A 27,709-nucleotide genomic window follows, 5' to 3' on the forward strand; every position below is an offset into this window, starting at 1 on the left:
GCCCTAGCCCTTGAGAGCAGGGCTGGAACGGCAAGGCAGACTTAATGGGTTTTGAAGGCTTTTCTTTTTAAGATATGAATCAATGAAGCTGTACGGGGAGCATGGATAATGTGATCGGAATAAGAAACAGGGCTTGTCTTTGAACCGGAGCGAGGTCCCTGACGGTGTTTACTTCACGTCCTGGCACCAAATGCAAGATGACATGAATATATTAGCTTGCTGGCTTTCCTGAGCAACCCCTGCCACGCTCAGACCAGCTTCAGGAAGGAAAAGAGCAGCAAAGAGAATCTGTTTGGAAGTGTCGACTTGTTTCCCAATAACCCTGTCATCCTCGCTTACCGCTGAAGGGTCCGGCCATGACAGGGGCTGTGCTCTCGTGGGGGGCGGCCGGTTCCTGCCGGCAGGAGAGCTCGGCACGGAGGGCGAAGGGGACAATGGTGACACCGGAGGCTGGTCAGGGTCTGAGGAAGTTTAGCAGCTGGCTGATGCCTTGCCCGCGCAGCCCCGTGGCGCTGGATCTGTCACCTTCTTCCTGAGCGAGCGCCTCTTGCTTCATCCCTCCCAGTTGCATCACAAGGTTTCAGTTTCCTCAAACCCCAGGGTGGGACTGGGGTGTTTTTGCAAGAGTTGCCAGGCCGGGACCAGGTTGGTTTGGGTGGGACGCGCTTTCCAGGGCTGCCTCAGCAGCTTCTCGCCCTGCCCTGCCCATGAGCATCGGGCAGCACCCAGCCCCTCTCCCATTCCTTTTGTTCCCTTGGATTTCCTAATCCTTGGGTGGTTTTTTTTAGATGGTGTGGGTTGGTAGGGATTTTTGTGGGAGGGAGGTGGAAAGCTGACACAAGGTTTGAGAGGGTCACGGGGCGCCTGTGCTCACCTACCCGCCTCCCCTCTGCCCGCGGCTGCCGAGGGTCCTGCCTGGGTCTTCGTCCCGTGGTCCCTTCCTGGGCATCACCGCTGTCCTGGTCCCCAGGGCGGCATCCCCGGCATCCCACGCCATCCTGTTCACACATGTTGGGGGTGACGAGCTGGAAGTCGGGGTGGCCCCAGGGGTTGGAGTCCCCTCTGGGAGCTGGAGGCTCGGGGCAGGGTCCCACTTCGGGGTGGGGGGCGGTTCTTTGGTGGCATCGCAGACCTCGCTCTCCGCACAAAGCTGCGTCTGTTGGACTTTGAGCCCAGAGCGGCCGCAGCCTGTTTCCATGTAAGAAGGAGAGACGGGGCTGGTTTGGTTTATACGCGTTCCCCACCGGCTCTGGCAGCACCGCCTGAGGTCTGGTTTCCATCAGAGGAGGAATGTCTGCCCCCGGCTCCGCGCTGTGCAAGCAGCCTGGCTTTCACTTCCCCGGGGCTGCCCAGGGCCAGGGCGGGGGACACAGCAGCTCCCCGCGCTGTCACCTCCCTGGCCCAGCTCTTCCCAGACATGTTGAGGACGTGGAGCTGGGGGAAGCCCATTCTCCCGATACTACTGGTCTTTAGGAGTAAATCAGCGACCGAGCGTGCCAGCGACGTGGACAACGGCTGCGTGATTAAACTGGGGGTCCCGCAGCATCCTGCGTGCGCTCAGCACCCCCATGTGATGGAGACGCAGGCAGCGATGCAGCCTCAGCTGGATCTGGGGGATCCTGTCGGCTGTAGCCCCTTTTAGCCCCCTGGCATGCTGTCCTCCGGCTTGTCCCCACAGTGACAGCTCGCGGGCCACAGGCGCTGCCGGCATCGAGCTGGAGCATCGGGATTGCGCAAGGGTCTCCTGGGATCAGAGAAGCCGGGGGGAAGGAAACCTGCAATAAGTACAAAGCATTTATACAGGCTTTAGGCTAAATCCTTCCCTCCCTGGGTAGCAGGCACTGCAAAGCTGTTTTCTAAAGTCTGGTTATTCCTTTTCAGGCCAGGACTTTGCAGTCGGCAGCAGCGGGGGATTAGGAAGGGGGAGATGGGGGCAATGCCGGGTGAGCCAGGCTGGCAACCAGGGCCTTCCCTCCAGCGATGTTCAGGGTGACAAGTCCAGCATCTCCGGGTGAGACAGCCCAGCAGCCTGGAGTGGCTCCGGGAGGAGGATGGAGGAGGAATGCCCAACCTGGCACACATGGGTGTCCTGCAATTGCCCTCGGCCGTGTCAGTGGGAGCAAAAATGACAAGGAGCCCTATCAGCACCTTCCACCTCCCACCCCGTCCTGCTCGGAGGGAAAAGGGGCAGTCAGGGCTGTTCTTCTGGGTGCCTTGGGCTTTGCCACATTGGGGCTTTCAGCCTTGTTTCGTTTAAAATCCCAGGACTGCTCCTGTTCTGGCCAGGTCGGTGTCTCCAGGGTCTGGAGAAGGGCTCCTCGCTGGTCCCCTGGCATCACACCAGCACCAAGGGCTTGGGGGATCTCCCGCAGCTCCTTCCCAGAGCACTCCCCGAGGGAGCTGGTGGGGGCTCTGACGCCCCAACTAATGCTGTTTGTCAGAAGGTCTCAGGGAGCTGGTTTGGCAGGGGACGCAAGAAGTCACCGGCTTTACTCCGGGGACCGAATAACGAGGCTGTCCCCACGCACGAGGGGAGGTGGGCTCAGCCCCGCGGGTCTGGGTTTGGGGGTTCCGCCCTCGCCCCAGAGACAGTGGAGGAGTCAAGGGTGGGGATCTGCCATCATCCACATCCCACACGCCGTGGAGCTGAAGCCTCGGGTTTTTTTGCCTTCACCTCCCACTCGAGGATCGGGAGCCAAGTACATTTCTCATTGCACCCAGCGCGCGGGGAGGGGGAGAGGCAACGTGGGAGGGCACGGGGGGAGTGGGAGAAGCCGTCGGCAGCGGGGTACAGACCCCGCAGGAACACGGAGCAGGGGCTCCGAGGGCCTGGAAGCCCATCCTCACCCCTGCGGCCGTGCAAATGGAGGGCAGCTTGAACAGGCACTCGATGTCTCCCTGCCGTGCAGAAGCTGCGGGAGGAGCAGGCTCGGGCTCGGCAGGGACAGGGCCCCGGTGGCACCGCGGTGCCACCCCGTCGTGGGGACGGGTCTGTGGGAAGGAGGTGGAAAGCTTGATTGGAGAGGGGAGAGGGCTCAGGGCACTGAAATGAATCGGGAACTGGGAGAGATGGAGTGATTTCTTCCGTACGGATTACCCAGGCTGATCCCATCTCAACCTTCACGCTGGCCATGGGCACCACATCCTCCATCCCCACCCCTGAGCCCCATGGCCCCGCGCCACCCCGCCATGGCGGCGGGCAGGGTGCTGAGCTCCCCCGTGGGACAGCGGGTGGCTTGGGCTGGGCAGGGGGAGCAAACGCCACCCCAGCCCTCAGGGCTGCCACCTCCCTCCGCACAGGACCGAAGGGACCGGGGGGGTCAACCGAGTCACTATGGGGCCGCACAGGCTGACGGGGCACCGCCGCCCGCCTGACGGTGCGATCCCCAGCCGGGATTTTGCAGCAGTGGTGTCAACGCAGCGTCTTTCTCCTTCTGGAACAAGTCGCCTCCAAACCCCGAGCCCTCGAGAGCAATAGTCGCGGGAAACCATGGAAACGGGCGGCCGGCGCGTGACAGCGTGTGCCTGCACTCCTGCCCCTGATTTATGTCCCACATCTGGGGACGAGACGCAGAAGTTTGGGGCTGTTGGGGTTCGTTTGGGATTTCGAGGCAGCGGAGCTTTGCTGCCGCTTCCCTTGCCGTCTCCCGTTTGCGGAGCGGGATGGCACGTGGGAATGGGGCTGGGCTGCTGCCAGGGCCAGCTGTGGTGTCCCCAGAAAGGGAGGGGGGGGCAGAATCCTTGAAAAGGCTAGGGGATTTCTCGCTTACTTTTCGAATATTTTCTAATATTCTCATATTTCTAAATGGAGACTCTCAAGCCAAGACCCTTCGAGTCCCGGTGCCGGGGAGGGAGGCGAAGCACCCGCCGCATCCAGGCTCACCACGTAAGCAGGTACCGGGCTGTGAGCCCCGCATTAACCCAGGCACAAGGTTTGGAAGCGTCGAAGAGTCCTCTTCTTTAAACACACAGCAAGTGATAACCAACGCTCCACCTAGATCATCTCCCAAGCGTTCATATTTGTCAGATTTTGAGTTTTGCTCCCTTTTTGAAAGCGCTAGCGCTGCATTGCAGTTTTGCTCTGGTTTTAAGCTGGGTTTAAGCGCGACATTTATTCCTCTGCATTTTTAAGGGAGGGCGTTAAGCTTGGCCGTGCCATCCTGGGTCCGGAGGGGTTTCTCTGCTGCGTGGTGGCCACCTGGGGGACATTGTAGTTAATAATTGAGCTGGGGCTCACGGGTGCTGATCCCTAATGGACAGCAGGAAAATTGTAAACTTTAAGCTGGCTGGTGAAAACCTGAAGGTTTGGAAGCTGGGGGGGTGTTACTGGGGACCTGAACAATGCCCAACCTCCGGCCTGGTGGCGTTGGCCACGCTGCTGGGTTTGCACACACCGGTGGGTTCGGCAGCTCCCAGGTGAGCCACGCTTTGTGTCCCCCAGCCCAGGGATTCATGGATGTGTGGGGCTGCCGGTTCCGTCCCAGCACAAATTCAGTGGGGGGACCCACCGTGGGGGACCTGTGGGCAGCACCCTCTCCACCAGCTCTCCTTAAATCCGCGAGAGCAAATGTGCCGACACCGCCGGTCTGGCTGCTCTTCACCGGGGCTGGTTTTGAGGAGAAATACAGCTTTTTTTTGCCTCGATGGATCTACAATAACAAAGCTCCAGCCTCCAGAAGGGGCTCAGCCACCCCCCAGCCCCTGCCTGCCCGGGTGTCGGAGCTGCACCCTCGGCCTGTCCGTCCGTCCATCCATCCGTCCGTCTGCCCTGCCGGGGCGCGGGAGGCGGCTGTGCACTCCAGGCTGCTTCTCTTGTCTCCGATCCCCCTCTGGGGGATTGTCGGTTATTACAAGTCTCTGTAGTGTTTTCCTTCTCTCTGTGCAAATGGACTGTGCCGCGGGGTTTAATATGCCGGATTGCCAGGGAGCTGGAAATGGCATTTGGGTTAAAAAAAAACAAAAAAAAACAACAAAAAAACCCCCAAAAAACAACCCAAAAAGCACCCACCCCAAGGCAGCAGGAAGCCTGGCGGGGAGGGGTTCCTGCGCTCCCCGTCCGTCCCTGCCGAGACACGACCAGGGGCCGTGCCATCGCAGAACAACCGTCAGATATTCATTTCACCGGTGCCTTAACTCTGGATCGCTCCACAGTTGGGTCCTGCCGCGAGAAGGGGGAGCAAAATTAAAAGAGTCCCTGTGGGACAGAGCGTGGTCCCTTTGGGGGGGCAGAGGGACACTGGTGGGGGGGTTCCTCGCGCTCCCCTCTTGCCCCGACTCCCCGTGCAGCCCGAGAGCCAGAGGCAAGCGAGGGTTTGTCCTTCAAAACACAAAATAGAGTGCAAGGGAGGGCAGGGGGGGGGCTGAGGCAGAGCTCAGCGCAGCCAGCGGTTGGGATAACTTTTAACTCGGCACTTTGGATTCCGAATTTTCTCTGAGCTGTTTACAAGGGCTGAAAAAAAAACCCCCAACTTCCAGCCCTGACCTCCCCCCCGGCCCCCAGCACCGTCCTGATGTTGCCCAGAACATCTCCCTCATCCCTCTCTTTCGGGGAGGAAAAAAAAAGAAAAAAAAGGGAAGGAGGGAGGAGTGGGAGAGAGGAGGAGAGAGAGAGAAAGTGAGCTCACGTTCACACATTGGTGAAGAGGCTGGTCTTGCAATGCCTTTGAATATTTTACTTTTAGGCAGTTCCCCATCAGTCAGCCGCGCACATCCGAGCCGAGCTGAAGCTAACTACAGCCATGGACGGCACTGGGAGATCTGAAATCTAATCGCACGCATCATACCTCCGGGATATTTATATATTTTTTTTTTTTTTTTTTTTTTAAATTACATATATAAACACGCCGACAGGCAGCCGCGCGCTCGCACGCACACACACACGCACACATATACATCCCCACGTCGGCAGAGCCGCCAGCGCCCGCGCGGCCGCTGAGCAAACACCTTGTCTCTTCTCGCAGGATATACCCGCTCACACACATCTCTCTTTATCTCCTCCTGGCTTCCCGGAGGATCCTGCCGGCTGTTTTTCATGGAGAGTGTCCAGGGAGAAATGGAGATTGAGAGATGGGAAAGAAGTGAAGAGATTTCAGACGCAGAAAGAAAGGTTATTCAAGAGACATGGAGCAGAGTATATGCAAACTGCGAGGACGTTGGAGTCTCCATACTCATCAGGTATTTAAAAAAAAAAAAAAAAAAAAAGGCAGCAGCAAATCCAACTAAATCTCTTTATAGCTGTGAAAGAGGCAGAACAATATATATAACTGAACGGAGATGAATGACAGCGAGTGGGGAGCTGGCTGGGTGTATTCGCTGGCGGGGAGCAGGGAGGGTGTCACAGCGCTCCTCTGATTTCCACACCTTTGAGCCGGGGCGGCGGGGGGAGCGGAGGGGGGGAGCTTTGCCGGGGGACTTTGGGAGAAGCCGCTTCCCTCGCAAAGGTCACCTTAACCCGCGGACGGAGCCGGGGGTGGGAGGGTGCCGCGGAGGCGGGGGGAGAGCATTGCCAGGCTCCGCTCGGGTGGGTTGGGGGTATTTGATTTTTTTTACACACACACACGCACACCCCCCTTCCCCATCCCACCCTCCCTTCAGTTAGCTGCGTGCGGATGGCATCGGTACGTCGCAGGCTGGCGGGTGAAATAATGCAAGTTGGGAGCCAAGATAAAACCCAAGCAGGTGTGTCTCCGAGGGCACCATCTGTCCCTCCGGCGGCAGCGTCGGCGGGAAGGAGAGCGCTGAAGTTGGCGGCGGAAAGCGGGGTGTGGGGGGCACAGGGGGGAGAAGGGGGTAAGGAGGCGGGGGGGGGGACACGGGAGCCAGCCGCCCCGGCGGCGGGGCGCGGAGCATCGCCCGACGGCGTGGGGCTGCGGGCGGCGATGGGCAGCCCCGTCTCTGCGCCTGGAAGCGAAACAGGGGAGATGCTCTTGAGGTGGGGAATGGAGGTGTGGGGGGGGTTCTTGCGTTGTCTGGGGGTGCCACCCTCGTCCAGGTACCCCGGGAAAGCGCCGAGCGGGAATCCCATGGAGTCCCACGGATGCCGGGAGTTCGGGGTCCCAGCGGGGTGCGGCACCAGCAGGCCATTTCCCTGATTTCAGAGGGGGAGGACGGGGCGAGGAGGGGGGCAGGCGAGATGCCCGCGCTGACCTGTTGACAAACGGCAAAGATGCTCTCGGGAGAGACAAAGCTCCCACCAGCCATCCCGAGGACCGGCAACGCGGGATCTCCCTGCCCGGGCTCCCGCCGGGACCCAGCCCCGCCACCCTGGGAAGGAGAAGGGAGACTGGGATGTGTCCTTCCCGCTTTGCTCCTGCAGCGGGGGGCTGTGGGTGCTCGGAGAACCCTTTGGATGGATGCACTGTTTATTAAGAACCATCCAAAAGTTTTCCAAGAGGCTGGGAGCTAATGGCCCGATTCCACGGGATCTGCAGAGAGCAGAGGCTCTCCGGATGTGCCGGTGAGCAGAGCCGGTTCCCCTCCAGGCTCGCTGCCAGCGCTGCAACGGGATTTTCCTGGCAAGACCCCTCCGCAGAGAATCAAAAATGGCATTTGAGTCCCCTCTGTGCCACCTTCTCAAACACTTGTGTCTCTCAGAGGCAGCTGACGGCTGAGCCCATTCTCCCACAGCCACGTAGCCAGCCGGGGTGGCCAGGAGAGGTGACAGCCCCGTGGCTGGGGACACCAAACCCACCTGGGCTGGGTGGCAGAGGTCTGGGGGATGCAAAATTCCCCTTTTCGCCATCCCATGAGCTTCGGCACGTGGGCTTGTCCATGCGGTGGCCAGGTCATTGTCCAGCAGCCAGGTCGTGCCACGGCCCCATCCGCAAGCGCAGCCGGGTGCCCGCCAGCCCGTGAGCACAGGGAGGGTGGCCGGGTGCCCGCGGCCAGCACCAAGGGACTCGTGGCAATGCCATGGGGGATTCACCCAGGGCAGCTCAGTGCTTTTGGTGTCCCCGTGTGCAGTCACGGGGCTCGGCGCAGGGCAGGGGATGAGGGACAGCAAGTTGTGGCAGCAGGGACCATGTGTCCAAGCTCTGGTCCCGACTCAAACTTTCCCAATAGAAGTTTCTTGTCCAGTTTTTGTTGTTTTGTTTGTTTTTTTTTTTCCCCGGGGAGAGTTGTGACACCGCGGTGAGGGGTTTCCCTGGGCTGTGCCAGCAGGGCAGGACTGAGCTGGCACCTAGGGTGACCCCGGGCTCCTTGGGAGCATGTTTGGCCATGGCGTGTGCCCTGGCACGTCCTAGCTGAACCCACCACCTGCTTCCTCAGCCAGAGCTTCTCTGGGATGCTTCAAGCTGGACTTCAGGTGCATGTCCCTGGGGACGGCAGTGAAATTTGGGAGAGCTACCACCCACGTTTATCCCCATGCCGTGGCTCCGGTGGCTGGGCTGTCCCCCCCCCGGCAGCAAACCCTGAAGCGGGAGCTTCGTGCTGCTGCCCCGAGCCCCACTCCCCCCGCGAGCTCCAACGAGCTCCCCCCGAGCTCCCGGGGAAGCTGGCAAAAGCAGGGCGGCCCTGGCCGGGGTTGGGAGCACCGGTGGCCGCCGCTCTCCCGGCTGCCTTTCCCAGCTGGCATCAGCCGCCGGGAGAAGTGGGTCATGCATGGAGGCCGCCGGGAGCCCGGGCGGTGCGGGCAGGCGGCAGCCGCTTCCCAAGACATGATTCAGCAGCTCCAGAGGTCGAGGATGGGGAGGGGGACGGTGGGCGGCCGCCGGCGCGGTGCCAGCTGACCTGCCCGGCACGCTTTCGGGTGGGCACACCTGCGCTGCCGGGGGCCGAGAGCCGCCCCAGCCAGCATCCCGGCTTCACCCGCACAGGGCTTTGCTGGGGAAACTGAGGCAGAAAGTGATGTGGACAAGGGTGGCCGGGGAGTGGGAAGGGGGATGCGCGGCTGTGGGCCCCCCTTTGGTGCAACCCTGCTGCGCAGACCAGTAAAATCAGGCAAATCTGTTAGTGGCCGCGTTTCTGTTGTTGCCATTGCGACCGACTGGGGAGTGCCTGTGCCTGGTGGCAGAGGGTCTCTCCGTGCTTTCCTGCTCCGTCCCCGCTGCGTCCCTTCGGAGCTGCTGAGGGCAGGGAATGACTTTTTCCCATGTGGGGAAGGGCTGGGGTCTTGCAGCACCTCTGGACACACAGGGTCAAAATGAATCTGGGGCCTGATCCTGTACCCCGAGAGCGAAGGCAGGGAGGCAGCGATGGGGGGGCTGCAGTGCCGGCGTCCCACAGGAGGTCAATCCAGCCCCCTCTGCCCCTCCTCCTTCAGCCCCTGCCCAGCCACCTCCTCCTCCACCCCCAGCCTTTCCATGCTTTGCAGCTGGGGAAACTGAGGCACAGAGCTGGGCAGCAGGTTCCCAGCCCTCCTAGTTGCTGCTGGTGCTTGAAGCCATAGCAAAGCCCTGAGGTCCTGCCAGCAGCACGGTGGGGTCCCAATCTCGCAGGGCCTCCGGGCTCCCAGGGGCCGTAAACACAAATAATGGGGACTTCTGGCTGAGCAGCCACCGGATCATGGGAATCTGCGCTGTGTGGTTAAAACTATGTCTCTAATTGACAATTTCCTCGGTGGGGGAGCCTCGCGCTGGAGGAAGTGCAGTCTCCTCGCCACGCTCATCTTCCTCCTCGCGAGCTCAGGGGCCTCTGCGGGATCCATCTCACAGCGGCTGCCTTAACCCTTGGTGGAGCTGGGGCTGGGGCTGGGGCTGGGGCTGGACCCTCGACTGCACATCTGGGGCAGTGTGTCTCGGCTGGGTCACTCCCAAGCGGGCACATCGGCCACCACGGCTGGGAGAGCTGGGCTGCAGCTGACCCGTAGCTTCCCCATGTCCCCAGGCTTGTTGCCATGCCTCAGTTTCCCCATGTGTAGTTTAGGAATTGGTCCTGTTTGAAAAGCACCCCTCGCTAGAGAGCTCAGGAGCCCAGGCATGCCGGGGGGGAGCAGGGCAGCCTTCAGCAGCTCTGGCATCTGCATTATCCCTCGCTAATTAGCCGTCGCTCCCCAAGCATCCCCCTTTCTCCAATGCCCTCGCAATGGTTTATTGCCATTACCCCACGCTCTGAGACCGTGCCGGGGGATGGCAGCACCCGGGGGGCTCAGCCCTCCCCACGGCCCACCCGCCGCAGCACGCAGGGGCTGAGAGCACCCAGGCGAGGAGGGGCGAGCGTCAGCAGGGGGGGTCGGGGACATCGCTGTGCGCAGACCCCGGTTCAGCCCAGGGACACCAGGGCTAAAACCGCAGCCCGTCCCAACCATCGCACGCGTCCGCTCCCACACCCACGCACACGTACCGCCGTCACGGCTGTGGGACCACAAAACTTTACGGATCCCATCAGGGAACAAAAGCCAGGGATCATTTCTCTTAGCTCCCAGGCACATCCGCGCCAAATGTTAATGCCGTGCCAAGCGCGGGCAACGCAACCTGCCCCAGCCGCCGCGGGCTGTGCCGCATCCACGAGGGTTTCTCCATCACCGTTCCCTCCATCTCCAGACACGTCAGCTTTCCAAATTTCCAAATTTGCTACCTTCTCCATCACTCCTGGTGTGCTCTTTCCCTCTCAGGAGGCGTAGGAGGGGAAGCGAAAGGATTGCCAATGCGGAATCAGGCCCCCGGATTTCGGCAGCTGCTCAGCCTGAGCTAACACACCTGGATTCAGGCAGTTTGCAGAGAGCTTTGAAATATAAAAGCGCTCCTTGGATGCCAGACATTATTGTAAGTTTTAGGTTAAAAAAGCAAAGAGCCTGACTAATGAGTCTGGCCATGCAGAAAACCCTTTTTTTTTTTTTTTTCCCAGCTGAATCTGAAAAAAATGGGTTGAATCCACCCAAAAAGGGCATTTTAAAGAAATGATTTTGCAGCTACCCCCAAAGCCAATATGTTTTGCGGAGGTGTCCATTGGGAAGGGGTCCGTTCCTGGCTGCCGAAGGGCAAATTTCAGAGCAAAGCTGCTCGGCTCGGAAAGATCCCCCCCTCCGTTGCAATATCTCGCTTTGAGAAGGGTCCCACGGAAGGCCCGACCTTGTGTGCGGTGACGGCCCTGTCCCACGGCTTGTCACACGCTCGTGGATCGTTGTGGTCAAGCTGGAGAGATGTTTTTTCTGGAGAGGAGGAGAAACGGAGAGCAGCGGGGCTCTGCTCCGCTGACGAGGACACGCGTGAGGGACGTTTTCCAAAACAACAGCCCCCTCCCCGAGCGGCGAAGGGGGCGAGCGTGGGTTTAACGAGCTCCGTCTAGAAACAGCCCCTTGTCTTACAGCTGTGTTTTCTCTCCGATCGCAGCACCTGGAACCAGCCCTTTTGGCTGCTTCGTGGCCAACGTGGCTACACAGGGATCCCCATGGCACATCCCGCACCAGCCGGGCCCTCAGGGCTGCCAGCAGCTCTCGGGGTGACCCAAGAAGAGCCTTTCCCATGTCCCCTGTCCCAGGGCTGCCCTTGCTAGCTAGAAAGATCCCACTCGACACCTCGAGAGCTGCAAGGACATCCCCGGCCAAGGGAAGGGAAGGCACAGGGGAGGCGGAAGGCTGTTCCCGGATGGTTTCCCTGGCTATGGCTGAGGATATGCTGGATGTGTTGGTACCAACCCTGAAAATCCCTCCCCCGGAGCAGGAGGCGAGGGCCAAGTCTCCGCTCTGCTCATCGGCTCCGTTAATGAGGCTGCTGCAGCGGAGCGGGGCTGTGCCTCCGAAGGCGGCTCGGCGAGCGCCCGGCTGCGGAGTTTCAGCGCTCATTAACGTCAGGGAAATGTCAGGACAGCCCTCGGTGGGCTGGCAGGCGCCGAGCGCGGCCGGGGAACGGGGAGCGCTGGCTGGCTGGCGATCCTGCGGGAGCCCAGCGCCGGGGGCGAGCGGCCAGCAGAGCCGCTGGGAACGCCGAGCCGGGGCTGCTGTAAATCGGCATGGGAGCATCGGAGAGGAGAGGCGGTGGCGGGCGCCAGCAAATATCGGGTTCCTGATTTTTGCTGCTGGGTCCCATCCCAGCATCACTGGGGTGTCCCCGTCCCTCTGTCCTGGGGCTCTGCGGTGCCGGGGGGTGTCACAGCCCCCGAGCACGGCTCAGCATCGCGCTGGACTCTGCTCCCAAGGTTTTGCGGCGGGATGTGGGCTTCACCTGGAGGAAGGCCGGCTACACGCCTTCTCCCTCAATATCGGGTTCCCGATTTTGCTGGATGGATGGTGGGTCCCAGGGCAGGGACCACATCCTTGTGAATCTGGGTGACCCCACCTCCACCCGGTTGGGGGTTGTCTTCCACCTCCGACCCCCTCTGCTGTCCCCGGGGGTCGGGGACACGCAGCCGGGCTCCAGCAGACTCCGTCCTCAGCGTGCGCCTGCCTCGGAGGCAAGACTCAGGTTTTAGCATCGTTTCCTTAAACCCCTGGACCCTGCTGGGCCATGCTGAGCCCGCTGGGCAGAGCTGTAGGGAGGGTGCCCGATGGGGGGGTGATGCTGGTGGTATGGTGGAGGGGGCCGATGCCACCGTCTCTGTGTGCTGCTCGCACCCAGGGGGCAGGGACAGCGGTTTGGCAGCAGAGAGGGGCCGGGACACAGGTGTGGAGGATGAGGATGACGCTGTGGAGGAAGGCACTGAGCAAAGGGGACTGCAAGGGCCGTAGGAAACCAGAGGCATGTGGGAAAGCCACTTTGGCGCTGTTAATTCATTTATCTGCTGAAAGCTGTCCTTACCCCTAGCCTCAAAGTGCATCTACGCAGCCGAGAGGCTTTGGGCCGAACCCACATCCACGGTAGGGGAAGGCAGCAGCAATGAGGACTCGGAGGTGCGAGCTGTGCACACACGAGCGAGCAGGACGTGCCCCCGGGGGTTGCTAGCTCGCGCCCAAATGTATTTGGCTGCATCTTTGCTGCTGGGTCCCGTCCCAGCATCACTGGGGTGTCCTGGTCCCTCTGCCCTGGGGCTCTGCGGTGCCGGGGGCGTCACAGCCCCCGAGCACGGCTCAGCGCTGTGCTGGAGCCTGCTCCCGAGGCTTTGCGGCGGGGTGTGGGCTTCACCTGGAGGAAGGCCAGCTACACCCCTTCTCCCTCAGCTGTAGAAGGAGTTGAATTTAGCATCAGTGTGTGGACCGTTTTTCCCTGCGCCGGAGCTGGAGGTGCTGCCCACCACCGTCTCCATCGGTCCACGAGCCTCGGGGAGAGGACATGGGCAGAGCTGGCACCATCCTCTCCTTACTCCAGTTAGATTTGCCTTTTTCTGTCTCGCTGGGCGGTGGCGTTGCCATGGCCGAGACCTTTCTCACCTCGGGCTGGGAGCTGGGAGCGCAGGCAGCACCCGGCACCCCTGCCCCAGCCTGAAAATGGGATGATGGGCTACAGGTGGCTGGGAGGAGCAGGGGGACCGTGCAGGCGAAGCGGTGAGACAGCCCTCGGCATAATAAATAGCAGCACCACACACCACCTGCCTACCCATTATCAGCTGCTTTGTAGGCACCCGAGCAGAGAGGAGCTGGAAGGAGAGGTTTGCAAAGGGATGTGGAGAGACTCCAGGCTGAGTTTCTCCCACGTAGAGGGACGAGGTGAGAGATAACATGAAAGCATTGGGAGGAAAATCTAGCAAAAAAAAAAAGTCTACAAGTGCTGTCTGGGGCTTCAGCTGAAGCCCCCCCAGCAGCTTCGAGGGCTCGCTGGTGTTTTTCCCCCACCGTTTGCCTCCAGGGTAAGTGAAGCATCAAGGGTTTCAGTGCTCATGGGGACCAAAGAAGCAGCTCCCTTCCTTTTTCCAGCTGGGAAAGGAAGGAGATGGCTGGGCTTGAAGATTTCCTCCGTGCGGGGTTTGCCCTGCGTGGTCCGGGGAGAGCAGGGGGGAGATGGGAGGAGAAGCGGCATCTCTCCTCCTGAACAGAAAACAGGTTCCCAGTGACTGCGGTGGTTTTGCACCTTAATTATTTCCGTTGGCTCTGCTACTGGGAATGGTTGTGTCCTTAAAGTTGTTAAAAGGGCAAAAGAGAGAGGAAGAGCAATCCCGACATCCTGTCAGTCGGGTCCAGATGTAGCTCGCAGAGTACAAATTAGCGGGTGCAGAATGGAATCGCTTAAAAAGAAATTTAATGAGATCGGTATGCAGGCATCTGGCTTCTATCAATCATCATTTTGTGTGATATGCAATGGTAAATATCATCTTTTTAATGACTCCGGTGAAGTAAAAGAGCGCAAAACACACACATGCATAATGAGCCAACAAAATTCCAGAGCCTGAGATGTTTGAACTCTCGAAAAATGTTCTGTAGATGGAAAAACCCCAACCGACACCTCTCCTAATTCGCTATTGTTTGAGTTATTTTATTTCTTCCTTTTTTTTTTTAACCTCCTTTCCTCTGGTTATATTTAACCTTTGTATTAAATTAATCTTCTCTGTTTATTAACACTCACCCCTGAGCGAGCCTCTCTTTCTTGCTTTGACAACTCAAATATTTGCTCCGGGCCAGAAGCTCTTGCTGCATCTCCCTCTGCGTTCTCCAGCCCTGCGAAGAGGCGTGGGCCAAGGAGAGATGGATGCAGGTCTCTGGCTGGCCACGGGTTTCCTCTTTCAACGTGAAGGAAAGACAGATTCGGCTCCCCTGTTTCAGTTCTCCAGTGATGGAAGTGGACAGCATGTGGGGTTGGCCACACGGGCCAGCGTTTTGCTGGTTTTTACGTCCCTGTGGCACCATTGACCTCCCTCTTGCCGGTCTCTTAGGAAAGCTGCTGGGCTCAGCTCCCACGGGGACATTGCCTTGAGGGTCTGCGAAGCAGGGCAAGGTTGGAAACCAGGGATTTGGATCCTTCACTGGCCTGGTCTCACCCAGGCTGGGGACTTTTGGGGATTTAATTGATCTTTGCTCATGGCGTAGCCAGATGAAAACAACACAGAGGTAGAGGTGGTGCTGTGGGAGAGGTGCAAAGAGCATCAGCCCCAGTGGCTCTTGGTGCTCCTTCCCTTGGTGCTCCTTCCCTTGGTGCTCCTTCCCTTGGTGCTCCTTCCCTTGGTGCTCCTTCCCTTGGTGCTCCTTCCCTTGGTGCTCCTTCCCTTGGTGCTCCTTCCCTTGGTGCTCCTTCCCTTGGTGCTCCTTCCCTTGGTGCTCCTTCCCTTGGTGCTCCTTCCCTTGGTGCTCCTTCCCTTGGTGCTCCTTCCCTTGGTGCTCCTTCCCTTGGTGCTCCTTCCCTTGGTGCTCCTTCCCTTGGTGCTCCTTCCCTTGGTGCTCCTTCCCTTGGTGCTCCTTCCCTTGGTGCTCCTTCCCTTGGTGCTCCTTCCCTTGGTGCTCCTTCCCTTGGTGCTCCTTCCCTTGGTGCTCCTTCCCTTGGTGCTCCTTCCCTTGGTGCTCCTTCCCTTGGTGCTCCTTCTCTTGGTGCTCCTTCCCTTGGTGCTCCTTCCGACCAACCCTGGTGATGCCGGGCTCAGTCCTCCCTTGCTGTTTTCTCCTTCTGCTGAAAAAGCCTGTCTCAGACCAGGAATCTTTCTCAGCTCATTCCCTGGCTCTTCGCAGCATCATGCCCTTGAGCTGAGATCAAATAGGGCTTTTCGGGGAACTTCCGATGGTTTGGGATTCAGAGGGTTAGGCATGCACTGACTGTCTGGCAGCCTCCATCCCCGGTGTCGGGGTGGTCTGTGGGCAGCAGCTCACGCTTCCAGCAGCAACCCCCGCTCCCAGTGCCCAGGGGGACCCCGGCCAGAGGGTGAGGGGGGAGAAGATCCGCTAGCAGGGGTGCAAAAACCCTTGTCTCCGATCTCGGCATAGTGTCGGCTGTGAATACCAGGAGGGCATTGATCTCAGGGGCTGGCTGGAGCTGTGGGCTCGGGGGCTGCAGCAGCTTGCCCAGACGTGGGGAGGGATGGGACAGGGGGAGAAGGACGCTGGGGCAGGATGGGAAAAAATTGTCCCATTAAAACAGAAAGGAACGTTTGTCCTTCTATTGGGAAACGCTCAGGGCAGAAGTCTTGAATCCTGGGAATGATGCTGCCTGTGTGGCCCCAGCCAGGGGACCGGTGTCCATCTCCGACAGCCCTGAGCTGAAGGGTACGGACCGAGCACCTCTGTGGCGACAGGAGCTGGAGACAGCCGGGCCTGGAAACGATTTCTCCTGACAGGGACCAGATGTGTCAGGAGGAGCTTTGCCCGGGGGGGGCGGGGGGGGAGGCTGCACAATAACAAGAGGAGTTTTGTCACAGGTCCCCTCCAGGTTTTAAAAGCAACACCTTGTCTCCCCCTTCCACCTTCCTTCCTCCCCCACCCTTTCCGCTGCACACTCTTCACACCTCCGAAACCTATTTCGGGCTGTCTGATGAATCCCAGATGCCTCCGGGAAGCAACAGAAGCGGCGGTGCACTCCAGGCGCTGCTTCACGCTTCCTTGGCAGTGCCCCTGAGCTTCACAAGCCAAGGGAGCGGGGGAAGGAAGGAAGGGGGGGGGGAAGGAGGATAATGAAGCGATAAATGAGCCTGGTCCTCAATATTGTGCTTATTCGTGGAGTGGGGAAGAGGATCCCACCTGGTCCTGGAGGGAGGTAGGGATGGCTGGGAAAAGGGGTGGGATGGGCTCGTGTGTTTTGGGATGGTGCTTGGGGAGGGGGTTATGGCAGCCTGGGAGAGGGAGAAAGCAGTCTCTCTGGAGTCTGGAATGATGGGAGACAGCCCTAGGAACCATCTGCCACCTCCTGAGCATCCTTTGCCGGTCCTGGAGAAGGCAGAGAGAGCCCCCTCGGAGGGAGGGACCCGGGTGACAGGGGGGAGCAAATGCTGATGTGGTTCTCCCTGTGTAAATCGGGTGGAAGGGGGTGGTTAATGTGACACGAGCGTCATCCCCGGCTGCTGAGAACAACTAGCTGCGGTGCTGGCATGGATGGTGCTGGTATCGGTGGCCCCAGACCTGCACCTCGTCACCTTGTTCCCTACAAACCCACCCCCCTCAGCTCCCCCGGTTGCTCAAGCATGTCAGCTGCAACTGCAGCTTCATTTGCTTCAGCTGCGTTTCATTGGGGTTGATTTAATCCCGCAGAAATGAGGGTCCTCAGCCCCCCAGAGGGGCTGGCTGGGTGCTTGGGGTGTCCTCGTGCTGGGGGAAATGGCTCCTGGCACAGGTGAGCTCAGGGCTGAGATCTCGCTGGAGGCTTGGGTGTGGGGGGCTGATCTGTGAAAGTCAGGGGTATCCCAGGCCGGGGGAGACTCTTTTGGGTGGCAATGCAGGAATAAACCCCATGGGGCTGAGAAGCTGTTGTGGGACTGGGGAAGAGGGGCAGGGAGAGGCTGCCTGGGGTGAAGAGGGGTTTTTGTGATCATCTCCAGCTCTCTGAGGCAGGACAGGACATTTTGATGTACGTGGGCATGTACACAGGGTCTGGCACGCCTGGGTGGAGTCTCAAGAACTCCGTCTTGCCTCTGCTTTGTCGATGAATATCAGTCCATAGGGAAGACTGGGGGCAAAAAGGCATTAACCTGATGATTTTCAGGCAGCTGAATGCCACAGCTCCCAGGGAACTCAATGAGAAAACCAGCCCTGGCTGTGTTAGATCCAAGGGGGTGGTTTCCACCGTCTTCACCACTCCATGCTTTGGTTTAACCTCTCAGCCTGCTCTCACCCTCCTGATGGTATTTTGTGTCTATTCTTTCTGGAAGGTTTTTTGTCAACTTCCCATCGGCCAAGCAGTACTTCAGCCAGTTCAAGAACATGGAGGACCCGCTGGAGATGGAGAGGAGCTTGCAACTGCGTAAGCACGCTCGGCGGGTCATGGGTGCCATTAACACTGTGGTGGAGAACCTCAACGACTCCGAAAAGGTCTCCTCTGTTCTGGCCCTGGTGGGCAAGGCCCATGCCGTCAAGCACAAAGTGGAGCCCATCTACTTTAAGGTAAAGGATGGGAGCAAAACCAAAATAAATCTCTGGGATGCTGTAGGAAGTAGGAAGAGGGCAGGAGAGGGGGAGCTGTGATGGGTGGGTGCTGCCTGTCCTCAGCTGGAGAAGGTTGGCTGGTCGTGGGGGTTGCTCTCCACGTGGCCACAGTGTCCCAAAGCCATGCTGTCCCACACAGACCACCGTTCCCAAACACAGCCGACACTGAAGCATCAATTCCTTGCCCTGCCCAGGGAAACCCACCTGCCTGCAGTCCCTCCAGCATGGCTGTGGCCGTATGTCCCTTGTTCTAGAGATAAGTGTGATAGAAGGGACTAAATAATTTGAGGTGCACAAATTAGGGAGATGCTTGAACCCCATCATGCCTGGGTCTCATCCTGCCCGGGCAGGCTGGTGACCTGCCTCGCCTGTTCCCTGGGGTGCCGACAGACCTCCCGGACGTCTGTCTGTCCCATGGAGGGTTCCCAGAACTCATCCATGGGATTGAATTGAGGGGTTTTTTAGGGAAAAAGCTAAATTTGCTGTTAGATGCTCCCCGGAGAGTTATTAATTTTGCTGTCCACCTCCCTCCAGAAACTCACTGGTGTCATGCTGGAGGTCATTGCTGAAGAATACGCCGACGACTTCACCCCGGAGGCGCACGGTGCCTGGACCAAGATGAAGACCCTCATCTGCACCCACGTGACGGCGGTGTACAAGGAGGTGGGCTGGCCGCAGTACCCCACTGCCACCCTGTGAGCGGCCAGCGGGGCCGGGCGAGGGGCAGGGAGGGCTTCGCTCACCCCAGGACTTCACTCTGGTCTCTTCTCAAGATCTTCGCTCAGTCTGGGGAGCCCGGTAGGGCCCAGCTCTGTTAGCTGCCAAGTCACGATTTGATCTCCACGGGGTTTAAAAACAAACTAAACAAGCCAAATCAATAGAAGCACCAAGGGTGTGGGTGGGTCGGGGTGAAGCACTTGCAGGGGACGCTGGAAGGGGATGCAGAGCGCGAGGGGAGAGCGTTGGTTGTTGGCTCCATCTTACTGTCCTGGCCTGCCCGTCACCACCTCCCAAATCCTGCACCTCGCTTTGTGCCATCTCAAAGTCCTTTGCACAAGCTCTGCGCAGCAGCAGAGAGGTGCAGCCCTGTTCGCTGATGAGCGCCACAACCCTTGTTTTCCACATGAAGCCCCCAGGTAGACCTGGCTCCTCGCTTCTGGGGGCGCGATGCTTATGGGGACCGCCGTCCGGCACCGAAAACGCTTTGCTTTGCACTTTCTCTACTCACCCGGCAGGGTGTCGGGGCTGATGGCTGCGGCCAGACCCGCTCTTGGTTGCCCATCACCCTCCACTGTGGGCCAGCAGCAGCCCTCGCCTCTCCTTTCATCCCCAGTCCCTCTCCTCGGCTGGCCTTTGCAAACCCTCCGGGGGCTGGAGGGAGCGAGGGGGTGGGAGAGACGTGCTCCCCCAGCCTGAGAGAGCCGGGGAGGAGGGGGGACACCTTGGCTCGGAGCACGGCGCGTAGGTGGGATCCATGTGTCCGATGTGGGGAGCTGGTGAGCCCACTCGCCTCCCTTCGGCTCCCCTGGGCAGCAGGGACGCGCAGGAGGATGGGGATGGGTGGCACGCGTTGTGCCATCGCCCTGGGAGGCGGCGTGCGTTGGTCTGTCTGTCCGGCAGCAGGGCAGTGCAGGGATGGGGGGGGGTCTGGCCCGCTGGGGGAGAAGGGGGGGTTCGGGGTGTGATCAGAGGCAGGGAAAGATGAAGTGGACATAGCAGGAGGGATTCCCGGGTGTGGAGAAAGGTCCCTGCTCTGTTAAATTTAGTAAATAACCTTGTTACATAGAGCATCTTCCTGCCCTCTTGGTGAAACTGGGCTCCTCCAAACAAAGTGCCTGGTAGAAATCAGCCTGTGCAGGAGCTGCGTCCCCCCCTTGGGGGCCGGCAGTGCTCCCGCCCGGGCCTGGCAAAGGGCTCTCCCCCAAAAAACTAGACGTGGCTGCAGGGCTCACAGCACTCCTCTTGCCTCCAACACCAACTCCTCCCGAAGCTGTGGGTGAGTCTGCTTGGTTTTGCTGCCTCAGTTTCCCCTTTGGTTACGGAAAAGGAAGGAGGAGCGGCCCCGTTGCCTCCTGCACAGGTTGTGCTTGGATTTATAGGATGCCCTGGGGGCTGATTCCCACAGGGTTGGGGATGAAGCATCAGATGTGCTAGGAAGCTTTGGCATCCTTGCCACCCAGTGTTTCCCAAAATGTTTCTGTTATTTTTAAAACCCTAATGTTAATGGCAATGTTACCTATTGAAGTGCGTGTGTGGGGGGGTGTCCCTTCTGAGATTTCCTCTGGCCTCACTCCACTACTCCAGTAGTCCACTGGACTCCCTCGGGAGCTGGCAGCTTTCCAAGGGAGACCAGCTCCCATCCTGGATGTCGGCTTGACAGGCAGCGAGCCCACAGTCCCTGGCTGGGATCCCTACGGCCGCCCTGGGGACGTCCCCCCTCCGCACGAGGAGATGCAGTAACCCCCACCCCCACCCCAGGGCTGACCTCCCTCCTCCGGAGCAGCCAGGATCTCCCGCTTTGCTCACCCGCAGCCAGTTCATCTCTGCTTTTAATCATCCCCGGGGAATAGGTGTTTTTTTTTCCCCATTTCGGGTGTTTTGCTCCCATGCCAAGGGGCTCCCCAACCCTGGCACAGCCGGGGGTGGCCAGCACCGGTTGCTGGCTCCCAGAAAAGCTCTCAGTGGGGTTTTCCCCTTCCTTCCACCAGCTGTGAGAGTATGTTTCTGCTCAGGATCCGCGGGAGCCCGTATGGAGGGGCAAACCCCGGACCCCAGCCCTGCCCCATCCCTGGGGGGCGACTGTTGAAAGTGGCAGGGGGGGAGATGTCTTCTCCTCTTCCTCTGGGCTTGGTTAGATGCGGCCCGGAGTTTGTGCCATCACCCAACGCCCTGCCTCTGGGCAAAAGGGGGATCTGGGGAGGGCTCCAAACATTTTGGCTGCGTTCCCCAGCCCTCCTTCGCCTCCCTGCAGAGCCCTGGGACCAGGGTTAGTCCCAAAGTAGCCCCAGGTCTCCACTACAGCCACCCTTTCTGGCCTTGCAGATCCTTCCTCCCTATGTCCCGCAGTGAAACAGGTGGAGAGACGTGATGGAGGAGGAGCGATGGCACGTCCTGGGTGTAGGTAGAGGGTTGGGTGGAAATAACAGCTCAGGGCATGGCTGCCCTCAGCATGGCAGCGTGGAAGGTGAAGGTGTTTATAAAGGGAAAGGACAGGCGTGGGGGTGACAAACGATGCCGCTTCGCTGATGGGGTGGTGGGCTGTCATTTAGGGTCAGCACCCCCGGAGTTCACCCCGCCAGCCTGCGCCTGTGAAGGTGCCAGCAGCTGATGCCTCCGGCTCACGTCCCAATGTCAAAGGATCTGCTCATCCCTCGCACCGCTGGTGGAGGCATCTTTCAAACATCACCTTCTGGCCGGCGTCAGGATTAGGCCCGTGCGGATGGGAAAAGACCCGTCCAGTCATTGACTTTGCTCCGGTGCGAGGCTGGAGAGCGATCGCTTGGAGCACGACTGTTAGATTTTTTTAATTTTTATTTTTTTTTTGGGTGCATCACGGGACTCTCACGAGCTTCACCGATTTCTGCCAAAACCTCAAGGCCAGCAGCGCATATTTGCAGTGAGTTCATGTACTCCCCGCTCTCCGCAGATGCTGGGCCAGGGATGTTTCCATACAGGGATGTTTCATCTTTAGACAAAGTTCACACATTAACCTTTGAGGTTAATATTCTCCAGGTGGGAATTTTTATTTTTCAGTGCAAACCCGTCCTTTCCCTTCCCGCGAGCAAAATGGGGCTTGTTCGCAATCACCGGGGGAGCGATTTTGGGGTGGCTGGGAAGTCCCTGTGCCCATGCTCGAGTGCCTTGGCTTTGGGGGAGCAGCCCTGAGGTCCCCTCCCCTTTGAACAGGGCTTGGCTGCTTCTTTTTTTTTTCTTTTTTTTTTTTTTTTTTGTGCTTCCCTAGAGAAAACTAGCCCATGACCTTATGCACCCACGTGTGCGTGTGCTGGGCTGGGGGATTTTTCCAGGCACTTTCCCCCCCCCCCACCAAAGCGAATCCAGATGCGTGCAGCTGCCGTCCCTTGAGGAGCTCCCCCCCACCTCCATCAGCCAAATTGCAGGCCGGTCGAATATATGCAAACGAAAACATGTTTATTTTTACCAGCTCTGTAGGAAGTAAAACGAAGCAGGGAGGGCGGCCGGGGCAGAGCTCTCCAGGGGAAGAGATAGAGATAAAGCGAACGCCCCCTCTTCGCCGCCCGCGGCAGAGGCAGGCGTTGCTTAAATCGGGGAAAATTCTCATCTGGGGAGAGATGAAAAGGAACAGAAAAAGGAAAAAATACCATTCCAGAGTGACAGGGCTGATAAATGCCGTGTGGAAGAGCAGAAAGGGAGGCCGGGTCCTGGCTCTGAGCGTGGCTCTCTGCTGTACGCGTGTGCACAGCTGCTCCCTGTCACCCCCGCCCCCCCCGCAAGCCACCACAGCCGGCTGGGGACCCCTGTATCCCCATTATCCCCCATTATCCTCCCTTCCCTTTAGCTCCTGCTGCTGGGGCACAACATGTCACCTCCTGGCACGCTTGGGATGAGGTAAGGGCACTGCCCGTGCCTGCTTTGGGCTTGGCTTTGCTCTCCTTGGCAGTGGCGAGTAGGGATCGACTCGCAAAGCCATCCCCCCCCCCCCCCCCCAAAATTCATGAGCAAGAATTCGGGGGGCTCAGGGTATGGGACCCCCGTGTCCCCCAGCCCCATTCACCGTCCCCAGGGGTGCTGCCGAACTGCTCCTCCTTGCTCTACTCCTCTCCAATGCCCACGCCATTGTGGCCACCGCCGTGCAAGCCAGACAAGCCCAGCTCAGAGATGTCCCCCCCGCTCCCAGGGCGGGGGGGCCCCCAGCTCATCCAGCGTCTCTGCATTAGCACCAGGGCTGGGCTTGGACCCGTGACCGGGGTGGGAAATTCCTTGTGCCCCCTGCCAGCAGCAGATGGGCGCCAAGCGAGGGGGGTATTGGGTGTCCCTAGGGCAGGGTGTGTCCCCCCCCACCCCAAGCACCTCATCCTGGCTGTCTTTGGGGACACTCACTCATAACGCCCAGCTTGTGTCCCCCCCACCCCAAGTCCAACGCTGCGTTCGGTCAGAGGGAGCTCGGCGCTGGAGGGAATGGGAAGTGTTAGGTTGGGACGGGACACAGATCCCATCCATTCTGTCCCTCCCCCCCCGCCCTGTGGCCAACCCTCATGGCGGGTACAGCTCCATATACACCCAGCCAGCCAGAGAGACACCCCAGCACCACCAGAGCCGCTCGGGCAAGGAACCCCCAAGGCCCTCATGCCACCACCCTTGTCTTTGATGGTGAGACAAATCCCTGAGGCAGCCAAGCCCCGGACTCTCCCGGGGGACTCCTCTTGCATCGCTGCCAGTTTGCTCCAGTTTGCCCCCAGTAAAGGGGATCCCAACCTCTCCCCGCTTTCTGGGGAGGTGCCCGGCGACTTCAGTGGGGACCAGATTTGGGCTGGCTGGCGCCAGAGCTCAGCCTGCCCTGCCCTGGCCGTAGGGAAGCCGTCCTGGGGCGCCGATGTCGGTGCAAGGACCGCTCAGGGCCAGCACCAGCGATGCTGGAGGGATGGGTGGAAGGGAAACCCGGGAGCTAACCTTGGACCAACTTACAGAAAGGGAGGGATAAAACTACCCGCCTGGGTCTGACCTATTTAACAGACTGCGATGCTAATTATTTTCCATAGCTAAAGCTGTCTCTAATTGTTAGTATGTCTTAACCAGTCCCACCGTGACCCACAGACATGAGCCGGCGTGGTCTGATGTAACTCCGTGTCTTTCCTGTTACCGCTGCGGATACTGTTCATGTACGTGTTTCTCGGCGCTTCCGTGCTGGTTTTATACATGCCGTTTCGTGTACGATGGATGTAACTTGTTTTTCTTTTTGTAGGTTTTTAGTATGTTTGTAACCAGACAGAATGGTGTTATTAAACCGAAACTTGTATCTTCAGTGGATAAATCAATCAAACCCCTCCAGCTCTTCTTTGGTTTCTTTCTGGTGGGGCGGCTGCGAGGTGGGGGGCTGTTGGGGGCCTGCCCCATGGCCAGGCGGGTCTGTGAGCTCCCGCTCGCTGCGGGACACCGGCGAGGGAGCTTTTGTGGCTGGGAAGCAGCAGCAAAGGGAGGAGATGAGCGTTTTGCTGATGGGCTCGAGTGAAAAGGGGAAGGTCTGCTCCTCCTCCGGGCTCTTTGCTTGGCTTCCAGGTACGTTGCGCCAACCTCCGGGGGCTCTCCCTGAACCAGGAGCTGTTCCCGTGCCTTCGCCAGCCCAAAATGCACACAGGGAGGATGCTCTGCATGGGACCGGCTGGGGACTTTCCCTGACAGACGTCCTAAGGCTGATTCGCAGCCTCCATGGCACGTGAATCCGAGCAGGCACCGAGATGAAGGCTCCTCTCCTCCGTGGGAGGCAGCGGGGCAGAGCTGGACGTGAAACTGGGGGTAATGATGGCCACGAGTTGCAGCAAGCAAGACCTCCAACGGCTGCGTGATAGTTCCCAGCCTTTAAGAATAACAAACAGCTCCCTGAACAGCAGAAGCCAAGTTTTCCGTGGCTCTGTCCCACGCGGCTCCTCCCGTGCCTCACACTGCGGCTGAATCACGCTGGAGTGGGATGGGTCCCAGCACGGTTGGGTCACGTTGCGGTTTCTCTCCGTGGGTCTTTCCAGCTCCCTCTTTTGCATAACAGGCCCATGATGTATTCGAAACCTCGGTCAGATTTGGTTGACGCTGGCCATCCTTTCCAAAGTTGTTGGCAAGGGGATGGATGGACAGACAGACAGACAGGCAGACAGACGCATGTTACGGTCCCATAGGCCCCGTTTCCTTGGGATGTGAGGCTTGGAAAAGAAATCCGAGCAATCCTTTTTATTGTGCTTCTCTCTGCTGATGCCAAGTCCATCAGCACAAGTCAGAAAGGGCTTTCAGGGAAGGGAAAGCTCATCCCACCGGGATGGTAGAAACCACCAGCACCTGGCCACCAGCAATTTTAAGCGGAGGAATCCCAGCTCAGCACCCCAGTCTGAGGATGGGGGGGTTCAGTGGGGTGTGAGAAGGAGGAGGGCCGAGATCGGTGCCTTGGAGGCTGCCCAGGGTCCTGGGAGCCTGATGCTGCCTTGTCTCCTGTTGGGCTGAGGGCAATGGTGATGTTCTCCAGCCTTGCACATGGTGGGGTAGCTCTTGCGTGGGCAGGCACTTGAGCTGGTCATGGGTCCCCAGGCTACAGGGACTGGGGTGGCCATGCAAGGGGAGCCTATTTCTCCCCTACAGCTTATCCCAAGCAAGACCAACCAGCCGCGGAGAAGGGAACCAAAGGCCCAAGCACACGGGAAGGGGAATAGCCGCCTGGTTCAAACCGTCTTCTGACATTGCGTCTTTTTTTTGCGGGGGGGGGCCGGGGGGGGAACTGCTTGGTGCTTTTAATGCAATTAATAAGCCACCCTCAGTGTCTCCACCACATCCTGTATACGCTTCCAGGGGGGAGCGAACGGTCAGCAAAGCCCGCACGCTGCTGCGCTCCAGATGGGAAACATTGGCTTGGAAACCACAAGCAAAGGACTGGCTCAGGGGTGGGGAGGTTGCAGTGGGGACCTCAAGCTCTAAGACCTTCGCACGCTGGGCTGAGACTTGCCAGAACCAGCGGTGGCCGGACGGCGCTGACACAGGACCAGTTTTTCCAACAGCTTGTTGAAAAGGAGCCGGGAATTTCAGCATTACCTTGCAGGGAGAAAATATGTACACAGCCCTTCACTTCGTACTAATATTTACCCCCGGATCCCGTCACTTCGGGGTGGCTGTGACGATCGCACCGTGACCCGGACCCCGCGGCCACACCAGGGCTCCGCAAGCACTGACGGGAAAGGAGACAGGGTGGGAGGATGAGGCTGAAACGTTGGCCCAGGTGCTCGGGTGATGGGCTTACACCCTCCCGCTTCCCTGTGCCCGTGGTGGGGGCTAAATCCACCCCGTTTCTAAGTGTCGCAGCCCTGGGATGCTGCTTTCCAGGAGGTAACCCTTGCCCGAGGGAGCTGGAGGAGATCCAGCTCTTAGACACCGCCTCGGTGGTCCCAGTGGTGTTTTATGGGGTGGGGAGAGGATGGAGAGGGGAATTGGGGTGTGCTCCCGGCCTGTCTCCTGTGCTCCAGCCCCGGGAAAGCCCATCTGCCCACACCGCTGGCCACGGGGTCCGGTGCTCCTCGCCCAGATCCTGCCACGTGTTGGGGAATTATGGCTTCACGAGCCCGGCGCAGATTTGGCTCAGAGGTGACATATCTCCATGGTGTCACCATCTCCCCCCGGCACCCAGTGACAGCCAAGGGGAGAGGCAGGAGGTCACCACGAGGGACAGACAGACAGACAGACATCTGCAAGAGGGAGATTAAAAAAGAGAACATGCAATAACTGGGCTGAGCAAATACCTATTAAAAGGCAGCCTGTGGGAGCTGGGGGTGAGGAGAAGCCCCTCCTTGTGTGCTGGGTGGCATAGGGCAAGAAACCTCGGAAGACAAAGCTGCAGGCTCCCACCGGCTTGAAGAAGGACATGTCCCTTCTTCTTCTCCATTATCTGCACCGAGATAAGAGCCAGGAGCTCCTGGATGTAGGAACCACCCTATGGCCACCCTCAGCAGTGAAGGGATTGCAACGTCTCCTTGCTCAGACCAAAGCCCCCTGGGGAGGGGGGGGAAATTGAAAAATAAAAGTAAAAGTAGGAAAAAAATCATCCCACCCCGGTGGGGCTGACACTGAGCAGGAGCCGGGCCTTCCGTCCGCGCCCGGCTCCTCTTCAGCTGCGCCGGCTGATATGGTTTATCTGAGCAGCGCTGAATGTAAACGCTGTCAGCGCCGGCCGGGATTAATTCCTGGGAGTTTGGCAGCCAAGAGATGAAATAACAGCGCTGTTGAGGGGGGGAGAAAGTGCACATCTCAGATTGAAAAGTCTTCCCGGTTCTCTTCTCTCAGGCACTTTTGAGAGAGAGCAGAGCTGAAGGCAGAGGGAGGATGGGGGAGAGGACCAGGAGGAGGACGGCTCTTGGGGGTGGGGGGGGGGGGCAGGCTGCCTCCTCCTCCTCTTCCTCCCCACGGGGACCCAAGGGAGTGGGGATGATTGGGAAAATCACACTTGTCCCATGCGCAGAAGCTCGTCCCATAGTGGCCAAAAGGGCTTGGCCCCTCTGCCAGGGACCAGGGGGGTGGTTGGGGATGGGACCCGGGGGGTGGTGGGGGATGGGACCCGAGGGAGGGGGGACGACACGACCCGCAGCCCCCAGCCAAGCCAATTCACCCTCTGGTTTTGCAGGACAACCCCCCGGGCAGACGCGGCAGCGCTGAAGGCACTGAGGTGCTCCCGGACACCTGAACCCCGGCACCATGCCCGAGAGAGAGGAGCCTCCGCCTTCCACCCGCTGCTAGGGCCGGGCGTTAGCCCAGAACCTCGGGGGCAATGGCCGTCCCCACGCTAACGAGCACCGGCTCCCCTCTCTTCAGGGAGCAAACCGGCAAAAAGCACATTCCCATTGCTCGGCGCATTGAACCAAACAGCTTTGCTGCTGGGAGCGTTCCCATCCCCACGCAGATGGGACACCTATTGCTCTTTATCAAAAATCTTTTTTTTTTTTTTTTTTTACGGGACATCTACTGCTGTTTATTACAAATCCTTTTCATTAATTGACAAGTATATTTGCTTTAAAGGAAAGCTTTAGAAAACCGCCCCGCAGATGCTTTTGTTTCTGTTTGATCAGTTTTGAGGCTGGTGTTCCAAACGGCTCCTGAAATAAAGTAATCATCAGGCTCTGC

At 59.2% G+C, this 27,709-nt stretch overlaps 1 protein-coding gene across 2 annotated transcripts; it reads left to right on the forward strand.

Moving 5' to 3' along the window:
- The first annotated feature begins 4,635 nt into the window (after positions 1-4,635).
- Positions 4,636-27,709, forward strand: CYGB (cytoglobin). 2 transcript variants are annotated; one of them, XM_074607653.1, is made up of 4 exons: positions 4,636-6,174; positions 17,593-17,824; positions 18,401-18,529; positions 27,213-27,709. In XM_074607653.1, the coding sequence occupies exons 1-4, from the start codon at positions 6,032-6,034 to the stop codon at positions 27,270-27,272; spliced, it is 564 nt and encodes a 187-aa protein (XP_074463754.1). In that variant the 5' UTR covers positions 4,636-6,031; the 3' UTR covers positions 27,273-27,709. The 2 variants fall into 2 exon arrangements, with proteins under 2 accessions (XP_074463754.1, XP_074463755.1); XM_074607654.1 differs by lacking the exon at positions 27,213-27,709 and having other exon boundaries at positions 4,640-6,174; positions 18,401-23,893.

This window comes from Larus michahellis, chromosome 14, assembly GCF_964199755.1.
Source record: "Larus michahellis chromosome 14, bLarMic1.1, whole genome shotgun sequence".
NCBI lineage: Eukaryota > Metazoa > Chordata > Aves > Charadriiformes > Laridae > Larus > Larus michahellis.

Excerpts from the sequence above, each read along its gene's own strand:
- CYGB (XM_074607653.1), top strand. The coding sequence starts at position 6,032 with ATGGAGAGTGTCCAGGGAGAAATGGAGATTGAGAGATGGGAAAGAAGT. Across the intron at positions 6,175-17,592 it reads GGAGTCTCCATACTCATCAG|GTTTTTTGTCAACTTCCCAT; the intron begins GTATTTAAAAAA and ends TCTTTCTGGAAG. Across the intron at positions 18,530-27,212 it reads TGACGGCGGTGTACAAGGAG|GACAACCCCCCGGGCAGACG; the intron begins GTGGGCTGGCCG and ends CTGGTTTTGCAG.